Genomic DNA, 16911 nt, shown 5'->3' on the forward strand with positions numbered 1-16911 from the left:
ACCCGCTCTCCCCAGACCCTGCATTCTTTATGCGCTCTCCACGGACCCTACATTCACTATATCCGCTCTCCCTGGACCCTGCATTCACTATATATGCTCTCCCTGGAACCCTACATTCACTATATATGCTCTATTTGGACCCTGCATTCACTATATCCGCTCTCCCCGGACCCTGCATTCACTATATCTGGTCTCCCTGGACTCCGCTTTCACTATATCCGGTCTCCCTGGACCCCGCATTCACTATATCTGGTTTCCCCATACCCTGCATTGACCATATCTGGTCTCCACGTACCCTGCATTCAACATATCTGGTCTCCCCGGACTCCGCATTCACTATATTTGTTCTCCCCGAACCTTGCATTCACTATATTTTCTTTCCCCAGACCCTGTATTCACCATATCTGGTTTTCCAGACCCTGGATTCACTATATCCGCCCTCCCCGGACCCTGCATTCACCATATCCGATCTCCTCGGACCCTGCATTCACTATATCCGGTCTCCCTGGACCCGGCATTCACTATATCCGCTCTCCCCGGACCCTGCATTCACTATATCCGCTCTCCCCAGACCCCATATTCACTATATCCGCTCTCCCCGGACCCTGCATTCACCATATCTGGTCTCCCCGGACCTTGCATTCATTATATTTTGTCTCCCCGGCCCCTGCATTCACCACATCTGGTTTTCCGGACCCAGCATTCACTATATCCGGTCTCCCCGAACCCTGCATTTACTATATCCGCTCTCCCCGGAACCAGCATTCACCGTATCCGCTCTCCCCGGACCCTGCACTCACCATATCCGCTTTCCCCTGACCCTGCATTCACAACATCCGCTCTCCCTGGACCCCGCATTCACTATATGCTCTGTCCCCGGACCCCGCATTCACTATATCCGCTCTCCCCGGACCCTGCAGCCACTATATCAGCTCTCCCCAGACCCTGCGTTCACTATATCCGCTCTCTGGACCTTGCATTCACCATATCCGGTCTCCATGGACCCTGCATTCACTATATCCACTCTCCCTGGACCCTACATTCAGTATATCCGCTCTCCCCGGACCCCACCCTCACTATATCCGGTCACCCTGGACCCTGCATTCACTATATCCGCTCTCCCCGGACCCGGCATTCACTATATCCGCTCTCCCTGGACCCTGCATTCACTAAATTCGCTCTCCCCGGACAACGCACTTGTCACGAACGTGCGCACCAGAGGCAAGACGTAGCCTCCATTTTTTTTAAGAATCTCCATTTTCTCCCCTCACTCCCTCCCCCTCCCTCTCTGAGAGGCACAGAGATATTTGGCCAGTGTGTGTGTGCTGGTTGTGTGTCACTGGCAGGCTAGGGCACAGCAGGGAACCCCAGAGCTATAAAACATTTTGGAGCTAGGTGCCTGGCTGGGCGAGCTGTACCATATAACACCTCGTATAAGATAAGATAAGGCAAGCTTTCCCAGGAGTTCAAGGCATTCCAGCAAAGCACGAACCAGATAACCACTTTTCAAAATCCATTTTTCCCCTATGTCTCATATCTTGGAATATGAGAGCCGTACATAAAAACCAGACATATCGTTAGATTGGCTAAGAGGAGACAAACAATTTTGTCTCGAATACATAGGAAAGCAGAAAAGTAGATCTCAGAAACCATTCAGCGTAATTAATTTCATAATTCATATCTAATCAATCCTCAGACGTGTCTGCATAATAATCTACTCGCGGGTAGAATGTCACTTATGCATATGGAAAGTTATGAGCCAAAATATGAGTATGAGAGATTTTGGCTCTAGTTGAGGTGTCCGCCCAGACCACCCCTCCCTAATTGAGGCATTGGTCCTTGGCTTTAGAGACACCCCCTGCTGGGGGACTACAAAATGGGCTCTCAGGCCTAAGAGAGCTAAGTTGAAGAATTCTCCCATTTAACATCAATACCACCTGGGGAGACCCATACCCTTTCGCTCTGAAACTTGATCTGCTAACCCAGGACTTTGGCAAGTACTTTAACCCTTTAACTTCTCTCTGTTATCTCTTTGCTGTGCTGTTGTTCTCTGTATATTTATATATATATTAGTTACATCTTTTTCTGTAAAAATTTTTATTGCACCCCTTTTTGACTTTTCAGTAATAAATCTGTCCTTCTGAAAGTGTTGAACTGTTTCTACAGCTCTTAATTGCAATTTACGAATTCCTGCCTCTAAAGGGAATGCTACAGTGTTTGTTTAACCCTCTGTATAACCGGCCTGCGGTGACCGTGTTATACAGACGATTACCTCAACCATTATAGTGTTATTGCGGATATCGCCGAGTTTCCTCTTTCTCTGTACAAAAAGGATATGGTGGCAGTGTGAAGGGTTAATTGCGTAATTAACCTGACCCAGTAACAATCGCTCAGGCTGCCAGTACATCGATTGTGGTCCATTTAGCTGGAAAATCGTTGTGCAGGGTGCAGCTGGGTGTGGCATTGTTACGCATGTGACATCGCAGTTTTAGATTGGCTAGTCCTTCGGTCACGAGTTTAGTGAGAAGGGCTGGGGTCTGCCGCCGCAGTCGTCACATATTGGTGACAGCGATCGTGGGATCGTCGCATATTGGTGGCAGCGATCCTGCGTCCATCACAGCACTCACTATATCTGGTCTCCCCGGATCCCGCATTCACTATATCCGGTCTCCCCGGACCCCATATTCACTATGTCTGCTCTCCCCGGACCCGGAATTCAATATATCTGGTCTCCCACAGTACACACAACATCTTCTATCAGTGTCCAGCAGATCACTGGTTAAAGCTTGTAGGAGGAGTTTTCTTTCTGCTCTTAGAGGATGCAGAACCCCTGATCTCTGTCTGGACAGCGCTGATTGGCCCTGTGTTGATCACATGTACCCTCCCAAGGAAAAAAAAACAAACATCTCTAGCAATACACACTAAACTGAGCACGTGCAAAATTCCTATGGTTCAGTCTGTCTTATCAGAAGATAAGAGGTGGTTGCTTCAAAAAGGGGAGGAACAGAGCAGAAAGGATCAATCAGTATTTTTGCACAATGCAGAGGATTAACCCCTTAGGTTCCACAGTGAGTATCACAAGCATGTTTTACTGCATCTACAGACTGATTGTACTGTTGTGGGTTTAGTAACACTTTAATGGTTACATTTTATAGTCTATAGGGTCACCATGTTACCATCTGATATTATGCTGTTTGTACAACTTTATATCATATGAGGACCTACCCAATGTATCCAGTCAGTTTGTATCCAATTAGGCAGTGGAGGTAAAGAAGATTGTAAGATCAGACTGTACTGTGTGTGGGGAGCTTTAAGTAAGCTACAGACTATACAATATTCTTTCCTTCCACTACGGGTGGAAAGACAGACAATTGCTCAATCCCCCCCATCAACACAGTCCTAATGGATGGGGGAATCACTCCTGCCGCACAACTGTGTTCTGCCAACAGGAAGCCTTCCCTGCCAGCAGAACACTGATCACTGTTAGCTGCTATAGACCTCCAGCAGTGATCGAATGCAAGAAGTCCCAGAGGATGGTTGTACTGAATGTGATTGACGGATCAACTTCAGTACAACCAGCCTGCCCATAGATGGGTCAGATCTCGGCTGGTCCTTACTAAACCTGTCCATATTTGATCCACTTATGGCCAGATGTAGAAAAAGTCTAATTTATTGCTGATAACAGAGTTAGAGAAGATCCGAAGATTTAGACAATTGAATGTTAATCTGTCCCAGAATATGATTGTCTCAGTCAGTCCTGTTATACTCACTGTAATCCCTCTATCCGGCTTGTTGTCAGAGCCGCCATCAGATCCCTGAAATGAGGACCCTCCAGATTGTTCCTAGAGAGGTTCAGTGTCCTCAGTGTCAGGTTATTTCTTATTCCAGATGCCAGGTGGGGGCAGGAACTGTGTGTCAGGTGAGTATAATACAATCTGTAGAAGAGAAGAATGTTACCAGAAATGAATCCCCCCCCCCAGGAATGAATGGAACTATTCTCTACATGGATGGAACTCATTTCTCTTTATTGGAATCATTTATATTCGATCACTTTATAAATCTCCAGGAAATAGAATTTTATAAGACAAATGTTATAATGGAGTAGACCCCCCAATATTGTCCTCCATGTGTAGAGACGGTGATATCTCCATACACAGGATGAGCACAGAATACCACTGACATGACTCGTATTGTGCTATCATCTCCTTGTGTATGGAGCATGAATGGGATCAGCAGACAGTGTGAGGCCGGAATCAGCATTGCTAGTGATTGGACGGGAGGATTGTATCTGATATTCTATTTATCTCTGCTGATCAGAGCTCTGTACTCATAGGACGTCATGGCGCTAGGTAACAAATGTTCAGTAATGGGGAGATCTTCCAGAACTGAATAGCACGCCAGATGAAAATAATTTGTTTGATGCTCTGATCACTCATCGCATTAAGATCAGATTCTCCCATGTATGAGCATCTTTAATGTCATCTATTTATACAGATACCAAAATAAATGTAGAGTGTTACTAGATTGTAAGCTCGAAAGAGCAGGGCCCTCGAACCCCTCGTGTAGTGTATTGTTACTGTCTTGTCTCATGTTATGTCCCCCTTGCTACTGTACAGCGCTGAGCATACCCTTTGGCGCTATATAAATACTGTATAATAATAATAATACTAAACCCCGGACCCTGCATTCACTATATCCGCTCTCCCCGGACCCTGCATTCACTATATCCGCTCTCCCCGGACCCCGCATTCACTGTATTCACTCTCCCTGGACCCCGCATTCACTGTATCTGCTCTCCCCAGACCCCGCATTCACTGTATCCCCTCTCCCCGGACCCCGCATTCACTGTATCCGCTCTCCCCGGACCCCGCATTCACTGTATCTGCTCTCCCCGGACCCCGCAATCACTGTATCCGCTCTCCCCGGACCCCACATTCACTGTATCCGCTCTCCCCGGACCCCACATTCACTGTATCCTCTCTCCCCGGACCCCGCATTCACTGTATCCACTCTCCCCGGACCCCGCATTCACTATATCCGCTCTCCCCGGACCCCAAATTCACTATATCCGCTCTCCTTGTACCCTGTATTCACTATATCCACTCTCCCCAGACCCTGCGTTCACTATATCTGGCCTCCCCAGACCCTGCATTTACTATATCTGGTCTCCCATAGTAAACACAACATGGAAATGCAATTATTTTAGTAAATATAAACTGCTAAATAACTTTTCTCATCAGCAGTATATAGCAGTCTTTTGATTTCTATCAGTGTCCAGCAGAGCACTGGTTAAAGCTTGTAGGAGGGGTTTTCTTTCTGCTCTAGGAGGATGCAGAACACTTGCTCTCTGTACAGATCTGATTGGCTCTGTGCTGATCACATGTACCCTCCCAAAAAAAAAAAACCCTCTAGCAATACACACTAAACTGAGCATGTGCAAAATGCGTACGGTTCAGTCTGTCTTATCATAAGATAAGAGTTGTTCCTTTGAAAAAGGGGCAGAACTGAGCAGAAAGGATCAATCAGCCTTTTTATACAATGCAGAGGATTAACCCCTTAGGTTCCACAGTGAGTATCACAAGCACGTTTTACTGCATCTACAGACTGATTGTACTGTTGTGGGTTTAGTAACACTTTAATGTTTACATTTTATAGTCTATAGGGTCACCATGTTACCATCTGATATTATGCTGTTTGTACAACTTTATATCATATGAGGACCTACCCAATGTATCCAGTCAATTTGTATCCAATTGGGCAATGGAGGTAAAGAAGATTGTAAGATCAGACTGTACTGTGTGTGGGGAGCTTTAAGTAAGCTACAGACTATACAATATTCTTTCCTTCCACTACGGGTGGAAAGAAAGACAATTGCTTAATCCCCCCCATCAACACAGTCAGAATGGATGGGGGAATCACTCCTGCCGCACAACTGTGTTCTGCCAACAGGAAGCCTTCCCTGCCAGCAGAACACTGATCCCTGTTAGCTGCTATAGACCTCCGGCAGTGATCGAATGCAAAAAGTCCCAGAGGATGGTTGTACTGAATGTGATTGACGGATCAACGTCAGTACAACCAGCCTGCCCATAGATGGGTCAGATCTCGGCTGGTCCTTACTAAACCTGTCGATATTTGATCCACTTATGGCCCGCTGTAGAAAAAGTCTAATTTATTGCTGATAACAGACTTAGAGAAGATTTAGACAATTGAATGTTAATCTGTCCCAGAATACGATTGTCTCAGTCAGTCCTGTTATACTATAATACAGAAAATGCTACTAAATAGTTGAAAACTCCTCAATAACACACTATAAGTGAAGTCCAATCCCTAATAAGTCCACAAAATATAAACCATAGCCTTCCTGTGTAATCACAGTGAAAAATTGTGTCCAAAGGAAATATAAATCCTTCCAACGATTTCCACAATAAATGTCCCCTCAAAAAAAGAAAAACATCACATAGTGCATTATCTTTTATTATCTACAGTTGCAAGAAAAAGTATGTGAACCCCTTGGGATTACGTGGAGTTTTGCATGAATTGGGCATAAAATATGCTCTGAACGTCATCTAAGTCACAACAAAAGAAGAACACAGTCTGCTGAACATAATACTACACAAACATTAGATTTTCCATGGTTTAATTGCACATAACATGTAAACATTCACAGTGCAGGGAGGAAAAAGTATGTGAGGTGTCAGGGCTCCGGGTATGACCAGAGGTGTGTGGACTGACACAGGGAAACGCAGGCTTCAGATATAGTATAAACAATATAATTTATTGAAGACTAAACAATACATAAACGCAGTGCAAGACTAAACATAAACACAGTGCAAACAAACCAAAACCCCCAACAGATAACAAAAGAACAATACTAAGCGTAGTCGGGCAGGCCAGGTCGGTAGCAAACGGGCAAGCAAGGTACAAAGGAGCAGGCAGAGCGTAGTCAGACGGGCCGAGTCAGGAACAATCAGGCAGACAAGGTACAAAGGAGCAGACTGGAGAGTGATCAGAAATAGCAGAGGTCAGGACAGGCAGAGTTCACTCAGAGTCAGGGATCAAACAGGATCAGACAGGAAGCAGACAGGATGCAGGTACAGGGGCTCTTGGGAAACATACACCAAGGCCCTGATCACAGGCCTGGCCAGTCCTTATATGCACCTTCTGCAATCAGCCTCAGGTGTTTTGGCTGACTGCAGGAGTGAGCCTCTGGTTGCTGAGAGCACCCGCTGGCCAGTCCTGGTACTGCAACCCACAAGGCAGGTGAGTCCCACCACTATTGGCGAATCCATTCCTGACAGTACCCCCCCCTCAAGGAGCGGCCTCAGGACGCTCCAAACCGTCCTAAATGGGCAAAATGTTCCACCACCCAGATCCGGTAATTGGCGGGATATCAAGGACTGGTACATCAGGCTGGGCACCGGCAGAGGTACATCAGGCTGGGCACCGGACAGAGGCACATCAGGCTGGGCACGGGGCCACCAGGCGGATCAGCGGGCACCAAGTCATCTGGCAAGACTGCGGGCACCGAGTTATCTGGCAAGACTGCGGGCACCGAGTCATCTGGCAAAACAGTGGGAACCGAGTCATCTGGCAAAACAGCGGGCACCGGGTCATCTGGCAAGACAGCGGGCATCGGGTCGTCAAGCAAGACAGCGGGCATCGGGTCGTCAAGCAACACAGCGGGCACCGAGTCATCTGGCAAGACTGCGGGCACCGAGTCATCTGGCAAGACTGCGGGCACAAAGTCATCTGGCAAGACAGCGGGCACAGAGTCATCTGGCAAAACAGCGGGCACCGGGTTATCTGGCAAGACAGCGGGCACCGGGTCGTCAAGCTCGACAGTGGGCACCGAGTCATCTAGCAAAACAGCGGGCGCCGAGTCATCTGGCAAAACAGCGGGCATCGGGTCGTCAAGCAAGACAGCGGGCACCGAGTCATCTGGCAAGACTGCGGGCACCGAGTCATCTGGCAAAACAGCGGGCATCGGATCATCAAGCTCGACAGCGGGCACCGAGTCATCTGGCAAGACTGCGGGCGCCGAGTCATCTGGCAAGACTGCGGGCGCCGAGTCATCTGGCAAGACTGCGGGCGCCGAGTCATCTGGCAAGACTGCGGGCGCCGGGTCATCTGGCAAGACTGCGGGCGCCGGGTCATCTGGCAAGACTGCGGGCGCCGGGTCATCTGGCAAGACAGCGGGCACTGGGTCATCTGGCAACAGGTCATCTGGCTCGATCAGTTCAACAGGCTGGGTAGGAACATCAGGCTGGGTAGAACCATCAGGCTGGGTACCGTACACTGGGTCATCAGGGTATCAGGCTGAATTGCGGGTGCCGGGGCACCAGGCTGAACCACGGAAGGCGGGTTCTCAGACGGCAGGCTGACCGGTTTGGATACTGGCAGGATGGTACTGGTTGGAAAGAATTTTCGCTTTTTCCTGGTTTTAGTTACTGGAGCACAGGAAGTAAGCGCAGGTTTGTAAGTGGATAGAGCAGCTGTAGGCAGAGAAGAGCTGGGGGATAGAACAAAGGAGGGAGCAGTTGCTACAGAGGACTTCTTTACAGGGTTAAAGAAAGGATAGGTGCAGCGAGTGGGAGCAGGGGACTGATATGTGGTAGTTAGCAGAGTATACTGGGCCGTCACTGGGGGTGCTGTCGGGGATGCAGGAAGAGTGCCTTGAGCAGAGGAATGACGTTGCAAGCTGACTGAGGCTGGGTGCAACAAGCCTGACCATGTCTGCAGTATGGGTTGAACAAAGCTCAGCTTACACAAAGCCTGTCTGGTCAAAGACTGCACTGCGTTTATACAATCTCTTAGTACCTGTTGTGAACATGCAGAATAACGCTCCAGAAAGTAATCCACGTCATCCTCCAATAACCATACCAGGGACTCTTCCTGGTCGGCACTAAATGGCGGCAAAAATTCATCCCTGCTTTCGAGGGTACCAGATGAAACCAACTCTGCACAAACCTAAATCAATGGTTGCACCTCAGAGAACTCTGTGCCCTGATCTACTAGGCAATGAGCGATCCTTATACACTCTAGCAGTTGATCCCGGGGATACTCCTTCAGAGTCTGATAAGCATAATCTCTGTCATCAAACACTAGCAGAGACAAATACACCACCTCATCAAGGTTCATCCTTCCCAGCAACAATAAGCCAAGATGGCTTCCCTGTGCAGCCACTTCTGGTCAGGATTGGCCTTGGTGTAATGTCAGGGCTCCGGGTATGACCAGAGGTGTGTGGACTGACACAGGGAAACGCAGGCTTCAGATATAGTATAAACAATATAATTTATTGAAGACTAAACAATACATAAACGCAGTGCAAGACTAAACATAAACACAGTGCAAACAAACCAAACCAAAACCCCCAACAGATAACAAAAGAACAATACTAAGCGTAGTCGGGCAGGCCGGGTCGGTAGCAAACGGGCAGGCAAGGTACAAAGGAGCAGGCAGAGCGCAGTCAGACGGGCCGGGTCAGGAACAATCAGGCAGACAAGGTACAAAGGAGCAGACTGGAGAGTGGTCAGGAATAGCAGAGGTTAGGACAGGCGGAGTTCAATCAGAGTCAGGGATCAAGCAGGATCAGACAGGATGCAGGTACAGGGGCTCTTGGGAAACATACACCAAGGCCCCAATCACAGGCCTGGCCATTCCTTATATGCACCTTCTGCAATCAGCCTCAGGTGTTTTGGCTGACTGCAGGAGTGAGCCTCTGGTTGCTGAGAGCACCTGCTGGCCAGTCCTGGTACTGCAACCCACAAGGCAGGTGAGTCCCACCACTATTGGCGAGTCCATTCCTGACATAAGGCCCTAGCTTAATGACTTCTCCCAGAGCTAATTGGAGCCAGGAGTGAGCCAACCTTGACTCCAATCAGTGTGATGATATTGGATGTGTTGCTGACAGCAGTCCTGCCCTTAAAAAACACACACCTGTTTTGGGTTTACTGGTTTCAAGAAGCACTGTCTAATGTGAACCATGCCTCGCAGAAAAGAGCTCTCAGAAGACCTACGATCAACAATTGTTGACTTGCATGAAGCTGGAAAGGGTTACAAAAGTATCTCCAAAAGCCTTGATGTTCATGTGTCCACGGTAAGACAGACTGTCTACAAATGGAGAAAGTTTAGCACTGTTGCTACTCTCCCTAGGCGTGGTCGTCCTGTAAAAATGACTGCAAGAGCACAGCACAGAATGCTGCATGAGGTAAAGAAGAATCCCAGAGTGTCAGCTAAAGACCTACAGAAATCTCTGGCACATGCTAACATTTTTGTTGACACATCTACAATAAGGAAAACATTAAATAAGAATGGAGTACATGGGAGGACACCACAGAGGAAGCCATTGCTGTCCAAAAAGAACATTGCAGCATGTTTGAAGTTTGCAAAAGAGCACCTGGATGTTCCACAGCACTACTGGCAAAATATACTGTGGACAGATGAAACCAAGATTGAGTTGTTTGGGAAGAACACACAACACTATGTATGGAGAAAAAAAGGCACAGCACACCAACATCAAAACCTCATCCCCACTGCGAAACATGGCGGAGGGAGCATCATGGTTTGGGGCTGCTTTGCTGCCTCAGGGCCTGGACGGATTGTTGTCATTCATGGGAAAATGAATTCCAGAGTTTATCAAGATATTTTGCAGGAAAACGTAGGACCATCTGTCCTCCAACTGAAGCTCCGCAGAGGATGGGTGATGCAACAGGACAATGACCCAAAGCAGACAAGTCATTCAACAAAACAATGGCTGCAACAGCACAGAATACGCCTTCTGGAGTGGCCCAGTCAGAGTCCTGACCTCAACCCGATTGAAATGCTGTGTCATGACCTTAAGAGAGCGATTCACACCAGACATCCCAAGAATATTGCTACACTGAAACAGTTTTGTGAAGAGGAGTGGTCCAAAATGACTCCAGATCGTTGTGCAGGTCTGATCTGCAACTACAGGAAACATTTGGTTGACGTTATTGCTGCCAAAGGATGGTCAACCAGTTATTAAGTCTAAAGGTTCACATACTTTTTCCTCCCTGCACTGTGAATGTTTACATGTTATGTGCAATTAAACAATGGCAGCATCTAATGTTTGTGTAGTATTATGTTCAGCAGACTGTGTTCTTCTATTGATGTGACTTAGATGACGTTCAGAGCACATTTCAAGAGGTGTATGGGGACACATGGAGTACTATGGCTGATGAATCCAGGTAGAGCCATGGAGACTGTATATGTGATGTTTTTCTTTTTTTGAGGGGACATTTATCGTGGAAATCGTTGGAAGGATTTATATTTCCTTTGGACACAGTTTTTCACCGTGATTACACAGGAAGGCTATGGTTTATATTTTGTGGACTTATTAGGGATTGGACTTCACTTGTAGTGTGTTATTGAGGAGTTTTCAACTATTTAGTAGCATTTTCTGTATTATATTATTTTACACATCTTCAGGGGTGAAGGTGTTGATTGTGCTGTGGGGGAGTTGAATTTGTATATTTATTTAGGAAGTGGTTTTATTTAAATAGTCCTGTTATACGCACTGTAATTCCTCTATCCGGCTTGTTGTCAGAGCCGCCATCAGATCCCTGAAATGAGGACCATTCAGATTGTTCCTAGACAGGTTCAGTGTCCTCAGTGTCGGGTTATTTCTTATTCCAGATGCCAGGTGGGGGCAGGAACTGTCTGTCAGGTGATTGGAGGACAATCTATAGAAGAAGAGAAGAATGTTACCAGAAGATAATGACACCCCCCCCCTCCCCCCCCAGGAATGAATGGAACTATTCTCTACATGGATGGAACTCGTTTCTCTTTATTGGAATCATTTATATTCGATCACTTTATAAAGCTCCAGGAAATGGAATTTTATAAGACAAATGTTATAATGGAGTAGACCCCCCCAATATTGTCCTCCATGTGTAGAGACGGTGATATCTCCATACACAGGATGAGCACAGAATACCACTGACATGACTCGTATTGTGCTATCATCTCCTTGTGTATGGAGCATGAATGGGATCAGCAGACAGTGTGAGGCCGGAATCAGCATTGCTAGTGATTGGACGGGAGGATTGTATCTGATATTCTATTTATCTCTGCTGATCAGAGCTCTGTACTCATAGGAAGTCATGGCGCTAGGTAACAAATGTTCAGTAATGGGGAGATCTTCCGGAACTGAATAGCACGCCGGATGAAAAGAATTTGTTTGATGCTCTGATCACTCATTGCAATAAGATCAGATTCTCCCATGTATGAGCATCTTTAATGTCATCTATTTATACAGATCCCAAACTAAATGTAGAGTGTTACTAAACCCCCGACCCTGCATTCACTATATCCGCTCTCCCCGGACCCTGCATCCACTATATCCACTCTCCCCGGACCCCGCATTCACGATATCCGCTCCCCTCGGACCCCGCATTCATTATATTCGCTCTCCCCGGACCCTGCATTCACTATATCTGCTCTCCCCAGACCTTGCATTCACTATATCTGCTCTCCCTGGACCCCGCATTCACTATATCCGCTCCCCTCGGACCCTGCATTCACTATATCCGCTCTTCCCGGACCCTGCGTTCACTATATCTGCTCTCCCCAGACCCTGCATTCACTATATGCGCTCTCCCCAGACCCTGCATTCACTATATCCGCTCTCCCCGGACCCTGCATTCACCATATCCGCTCTCCCCGGACCCTGCATTCACTATATCCGCTCTCCCCGGACCCTGCATTCACTATATCCGCTCTCCCCGGACACTGCATTCACTATATCCGCTCTCCCCAGACCCTGCATTCACTATATCCGCTCTCCCCGGACCCTGTATTCACTATATACGCTCTCTCCGGACCCTGCATTCGCTATCTTCGCTCTCCCTAGACCCTGCATTCACTATATCTACTCTCCCTAGACCCTGCATTCACTATATCTGCTCTCCCCGGACCCCGCGTTCACTATATCTGCTCTCCCCGGACCCCGCGTTCACTATATCTGCTCTCTCTGGACCCCGCGTTCACCATATCTGCTCTCCCCGGACCCTGCATTCACTATATCTGGTCTCCCCAGACCCTGCATTCACTATATCTGATCTCCCCGGACCCTGCATTCACTATATCTGGTCTCCCAGACCCTGCATTCACTATATCTGCTCTCCCCGGACCCTGCATTCACTATATCTGCTCTCCCCGGACCCTGCATTCACTATATCTGCTCTCCCCGGACCCTGCATTCACTATATCTGCTCTCCCCGGACCCCGCATTCAATATATCCGGTCTCCCACAGTACACACAACATGGAAATGCAATTATTTTAGTAAATATAAACTGCTAAATACCTTTTCTCATCAGCAGTATATAGCAGTGTTTTGATTTCTATCAGTGTCCAGCAGAGCACTGGTTAAAGCTTGTAGGAGGATTTTTCTTTCTGCTCTAGGAGGATGCAGAACCCGTGATCTGTCTGTAAAGGGCTGATTGGCCCTGTGCTGATCACATGCACCCTCCCAAGGAAAAAAAAATAAACCTCTTTAGCAATACATACTAAACTGAGCATGTGCAAAATGCCTACGGTTCAGTCTGTCTTATCATAAGATAAGAGGTGGTCTCTTGAAAAAAAGGAGGAATGGGGCGTGTCCAAGATGGCGACCGGAGCGGCCGCATAATCCAGAGCTCCGGCACCGACCTGCCGAATCCACTGCCATCTGGGCAGCAGCGGGGCAGCGAAGGCTCCTGGAGGCATCTCCTGTTCCTGGGAGAGGGGCTTCGCACAATATTTCCGCCCTCTGCGGCGGCGGACATCCGCTGCCTAGCACGGCCGCAAGATCCGAGGCTCCGGCCTAACCCTATATAATCCACTGCCATCCGGGCAGCTACGGGCCACAGCGGGGCAGCGGAGGCTCCTGGGCATATCTCCTGTCCCTGGGAGATGGGCTCTGGGCGATATTTCTGCCCGTTGTGACGGCGGTCATCCGAGGACTGGCGCGGCTGCATGGTCCAGGGCTCCGTCGGCTAATACCTACATCCACGGCCATCAGGGCAGCGGAGGATTATTAAATGCATTTTCTGTGCCCCCTGAGTCTGGGAGGTGTTAGGTGTTGCCACTCTCGTGCACCGGACGTATGCGGCCTGCTCCACCCGATACGGACCTCCTCTCATCTGGGTCACAGTCAGTACGGGAGGCAAGGGGGCTGGCGGCTATTGGTCATCGGGTCCCCCTCCAGTGATTCAGGGAACGGGGGTTCCATTTACTGCCCCAGAAGCTGCCTTTCTCTGTTGCCACGGCCCCTGTTGGGCCCAGAGGCCTATATAGTGCTCCGGTGAAGTGCCGGGGCCCCCTGGATCTGCCCTGGAGGGCCCAGAGCTCATCATTAGGGGACCTCTGTTCCACACATGCCCCTCGTCCCTCTCGGGCCCTGAGGTGGGAGCTGAAGCCATCATCTTGCTCCTGCGAGCTATTAATGATATACCACGGCCTATGCCTTCTCTATGCCCTCACGGTTCGCTAAATATTTTTACAATACAAAGTTTCTGCGGATAAGCCTGTTAGCATCTATGTAACTACAATCCTAAACCTGTTTTGGGCGTTATAGGTCCCCTGGGGTTATTATCTCTTTAGGCTATCCAATTTCCAATTGATCACCCCCAGGAGACTCCCTGCATGCCGTCCACCAAGAAAAAAAAAGGGACGAGCTCAAAAGTCCCTCACGACATACCTACTTAAGGCACACGAGATTCGCAGCATGTCTGCAGATAATACAGAACGAGCATCCCTGTCCGATCCCACGCAGGATACCACAGCTCCTTCATTGGCTCTGGTTAATGAAGATGTACAGCAACTTACAAAAGGGGACTTGGAATCTTGCCTGGAAATTATGTACACCAAGCTGGCCACTAAATTCCAATCAGAACTACATAAAAGCACAAATGTTCTCTCTCAGGAAATGTATGAAGGATTTCCTGACCAAAGAAGATATTCTTAGAGCTGCTCGCAATACCCCAACGATCTCCTTTGATGGCTCGGTTTTGCAAATCTTTCCAGATGTTTCTCCGGCTACGTTGGAGAAACGCAGAAAAATGAAAGAAGTTACAACTGCATTTTTCTCAGCTCGTATTCGTTACAAATGGGGCTTCCCTTTTAAGCTGATAGTTTCACATAATGGGAGCACATATATAGCCACATCCCTTCCCGAAGGTAGAGAAATCTTGGCCAAGTTGGGCCTGGCGGACGCCCCATCACCTCAACGTCCACCCTCCACCCCTCGTGTCTCTCCCATTTGGCACACTCCATCTCCACAGAGGGATAGAAGGAGAGTCCGACAAGAACCGGGTTGACTGGACCATGCTCACTTGCCTATTACCCATTATTTTGACAACCCTTAGTCCTGATCCCAGTTTCTTATGACTGAGACAAAAACCGGGATATAGGGATTATGCTCATTTGTACCTCTTATATCTTAAGAATGTGCATTTTGTGGTCACTGCTGTGATATTTCTGTGTTTCTGAGACTTATGTATGCTTTCTCACTGATAGCTGGATGTGTTGAGGCTTAACAAGGGTCTTCGGACCCTCTTAATACTGCCCATTAATTCATGGTTTTACAACTCTTGAGCACGTTCCCCCACCCTGCCACCTGACATGACCGGAGGTGTTACCGCCCGATTGTGGGGTGGCAGCTCCGTTTTCCATGTTTTACGGAGACAGGGTTTGGGCCCATTTGGCCCTTTGATGTTTGAACCTTTTGTTTTTTCAGGTATGACAAACTGCCTGCCTGATCCATGTTTCTCAGTTACCCTTTTAATTACAGGAGCTATTAAAGCTTCACTCCTATTATTCTTTATTTTTTCTCTTTTCAAACTTTAGTACATGATGTTGACTTTGTGCCGGTTTGTGGACGTCACGACCCCCATATTGGGGTCTGGATGTCCCCTATGCTGGTACTACTGCCTGTAAATCTGTCTAGCCAAATAATTCTGGGAGATGTCTTTTCAATGTGTATTTTTCTGCTGATAGCTACAACTTTTGTATACTATGGTAATTCAATGTATTTCGCATAATGTCCAGGGTTTCAATTCACCAAATAAGCGCAAAACAGCCTTTTTTCAATATAAGCGATTAGGGGCTAAAATTATTTTATTACAGGAAACACATTTTGCAGCCGCCAAACACCCGACATATTTTCATAAATCCTATAGGCAGGGGTATTATACTTTATATTCCTCCAAAAGTAGAGGAGTAGCTATTTTTCTACATAATTCATTTCCCTTTGAGGTCCAACAGGTCTATCGAGATCCGGACTGGTTTATCATTCTTAAAGGCACCCTTTCAGGCTGAGAACTTACTATTGCAAATATCTATGCACCGAATTCGGCACAAGCTTCCTTTTTTTCTAAATTTTTTGACGTCCTAGATAGGTTCTTGTTCCTCCATCTATTGGTGGGTGGGGATTTTAACCTGATAGCAAACCCTTTTCTGGACTGGAGCTCCTCCTCGCAATCTTCCCAGGCTTTCCCAAAATCCCTTACTAAGAAACTAGATTCCAGTTGGTGGATGCCTGGAGAGCGCACAATGTGGGAGCCAGGGATTATTCATTTTACTCTCACCCACATGACTCTTATGCCAGATTAGACTATATATATTGTACCCCTATTTTATTAGCGAATTCTAGGACAGCGTGCATTCACCTGAGCCCCTGGTTGGATCACGATATTATGGCTTTATCTATCACGTTTATAGGATTGGCACCTACCCCCTTCTCTTGGAAACTTAATGACTCTATGCTTACTGATATTGACTCTCGCCAAGAGGTGGTTACATCTATCTGGGAATACTTTCAGTCTAACGCTACTCCTGATATATCTTCAGACACACTATGGGTAGCCCATAAGGCGGTCCTACGTAGCCACCTTATCTCCATGGCCTCATC

The 16911-nt window shown here is 47.7% G+C and overlaps 1 protein-coding gene across 1 annotated transcript in view; it reads right to left on the minus strand.

The window, feature by feature from the left end:
* Positions 1-16911, minus strand: part of LOC149439253 (NACHT, LRR and PYD domains-containing protein 3-like) — a 58619-nt gene that overhangs the window by 7057 nt on the left and 34651 nt on the right. The window contains exons 7-8 of the mRNA XM_089659254.1: positions 11538-11702; positions 3771-3935 (exon numbers count right to left, since the gene is read on the minus strand). Of these exons, the coding sequence (XP_089515380.1) occupies positions 3771-3935; positions 11538-11702 (330 nt within the window). The remainder of the gene's footprint in view (positions 1-3770; positions 3936-11537; positions 11703-16911) is intronic.

Source organism: Staurois parvus, unplaced genomic scaffold (assembly GCF_062004578.1).
Source record: "Staurois parvus isolate SC_StPar_1 unplaced genomic scaffold, SC_StPar_1.0 ptg001142l, whole genome shotgun sequence".
In the NCBI taxonomy this organism is placed as follows: domain Eukaryota; kingdom Metazoa; phylum Chordata; class Amphibia; order Anura; family Ranidae; genus Staurois; species Staurois parvus.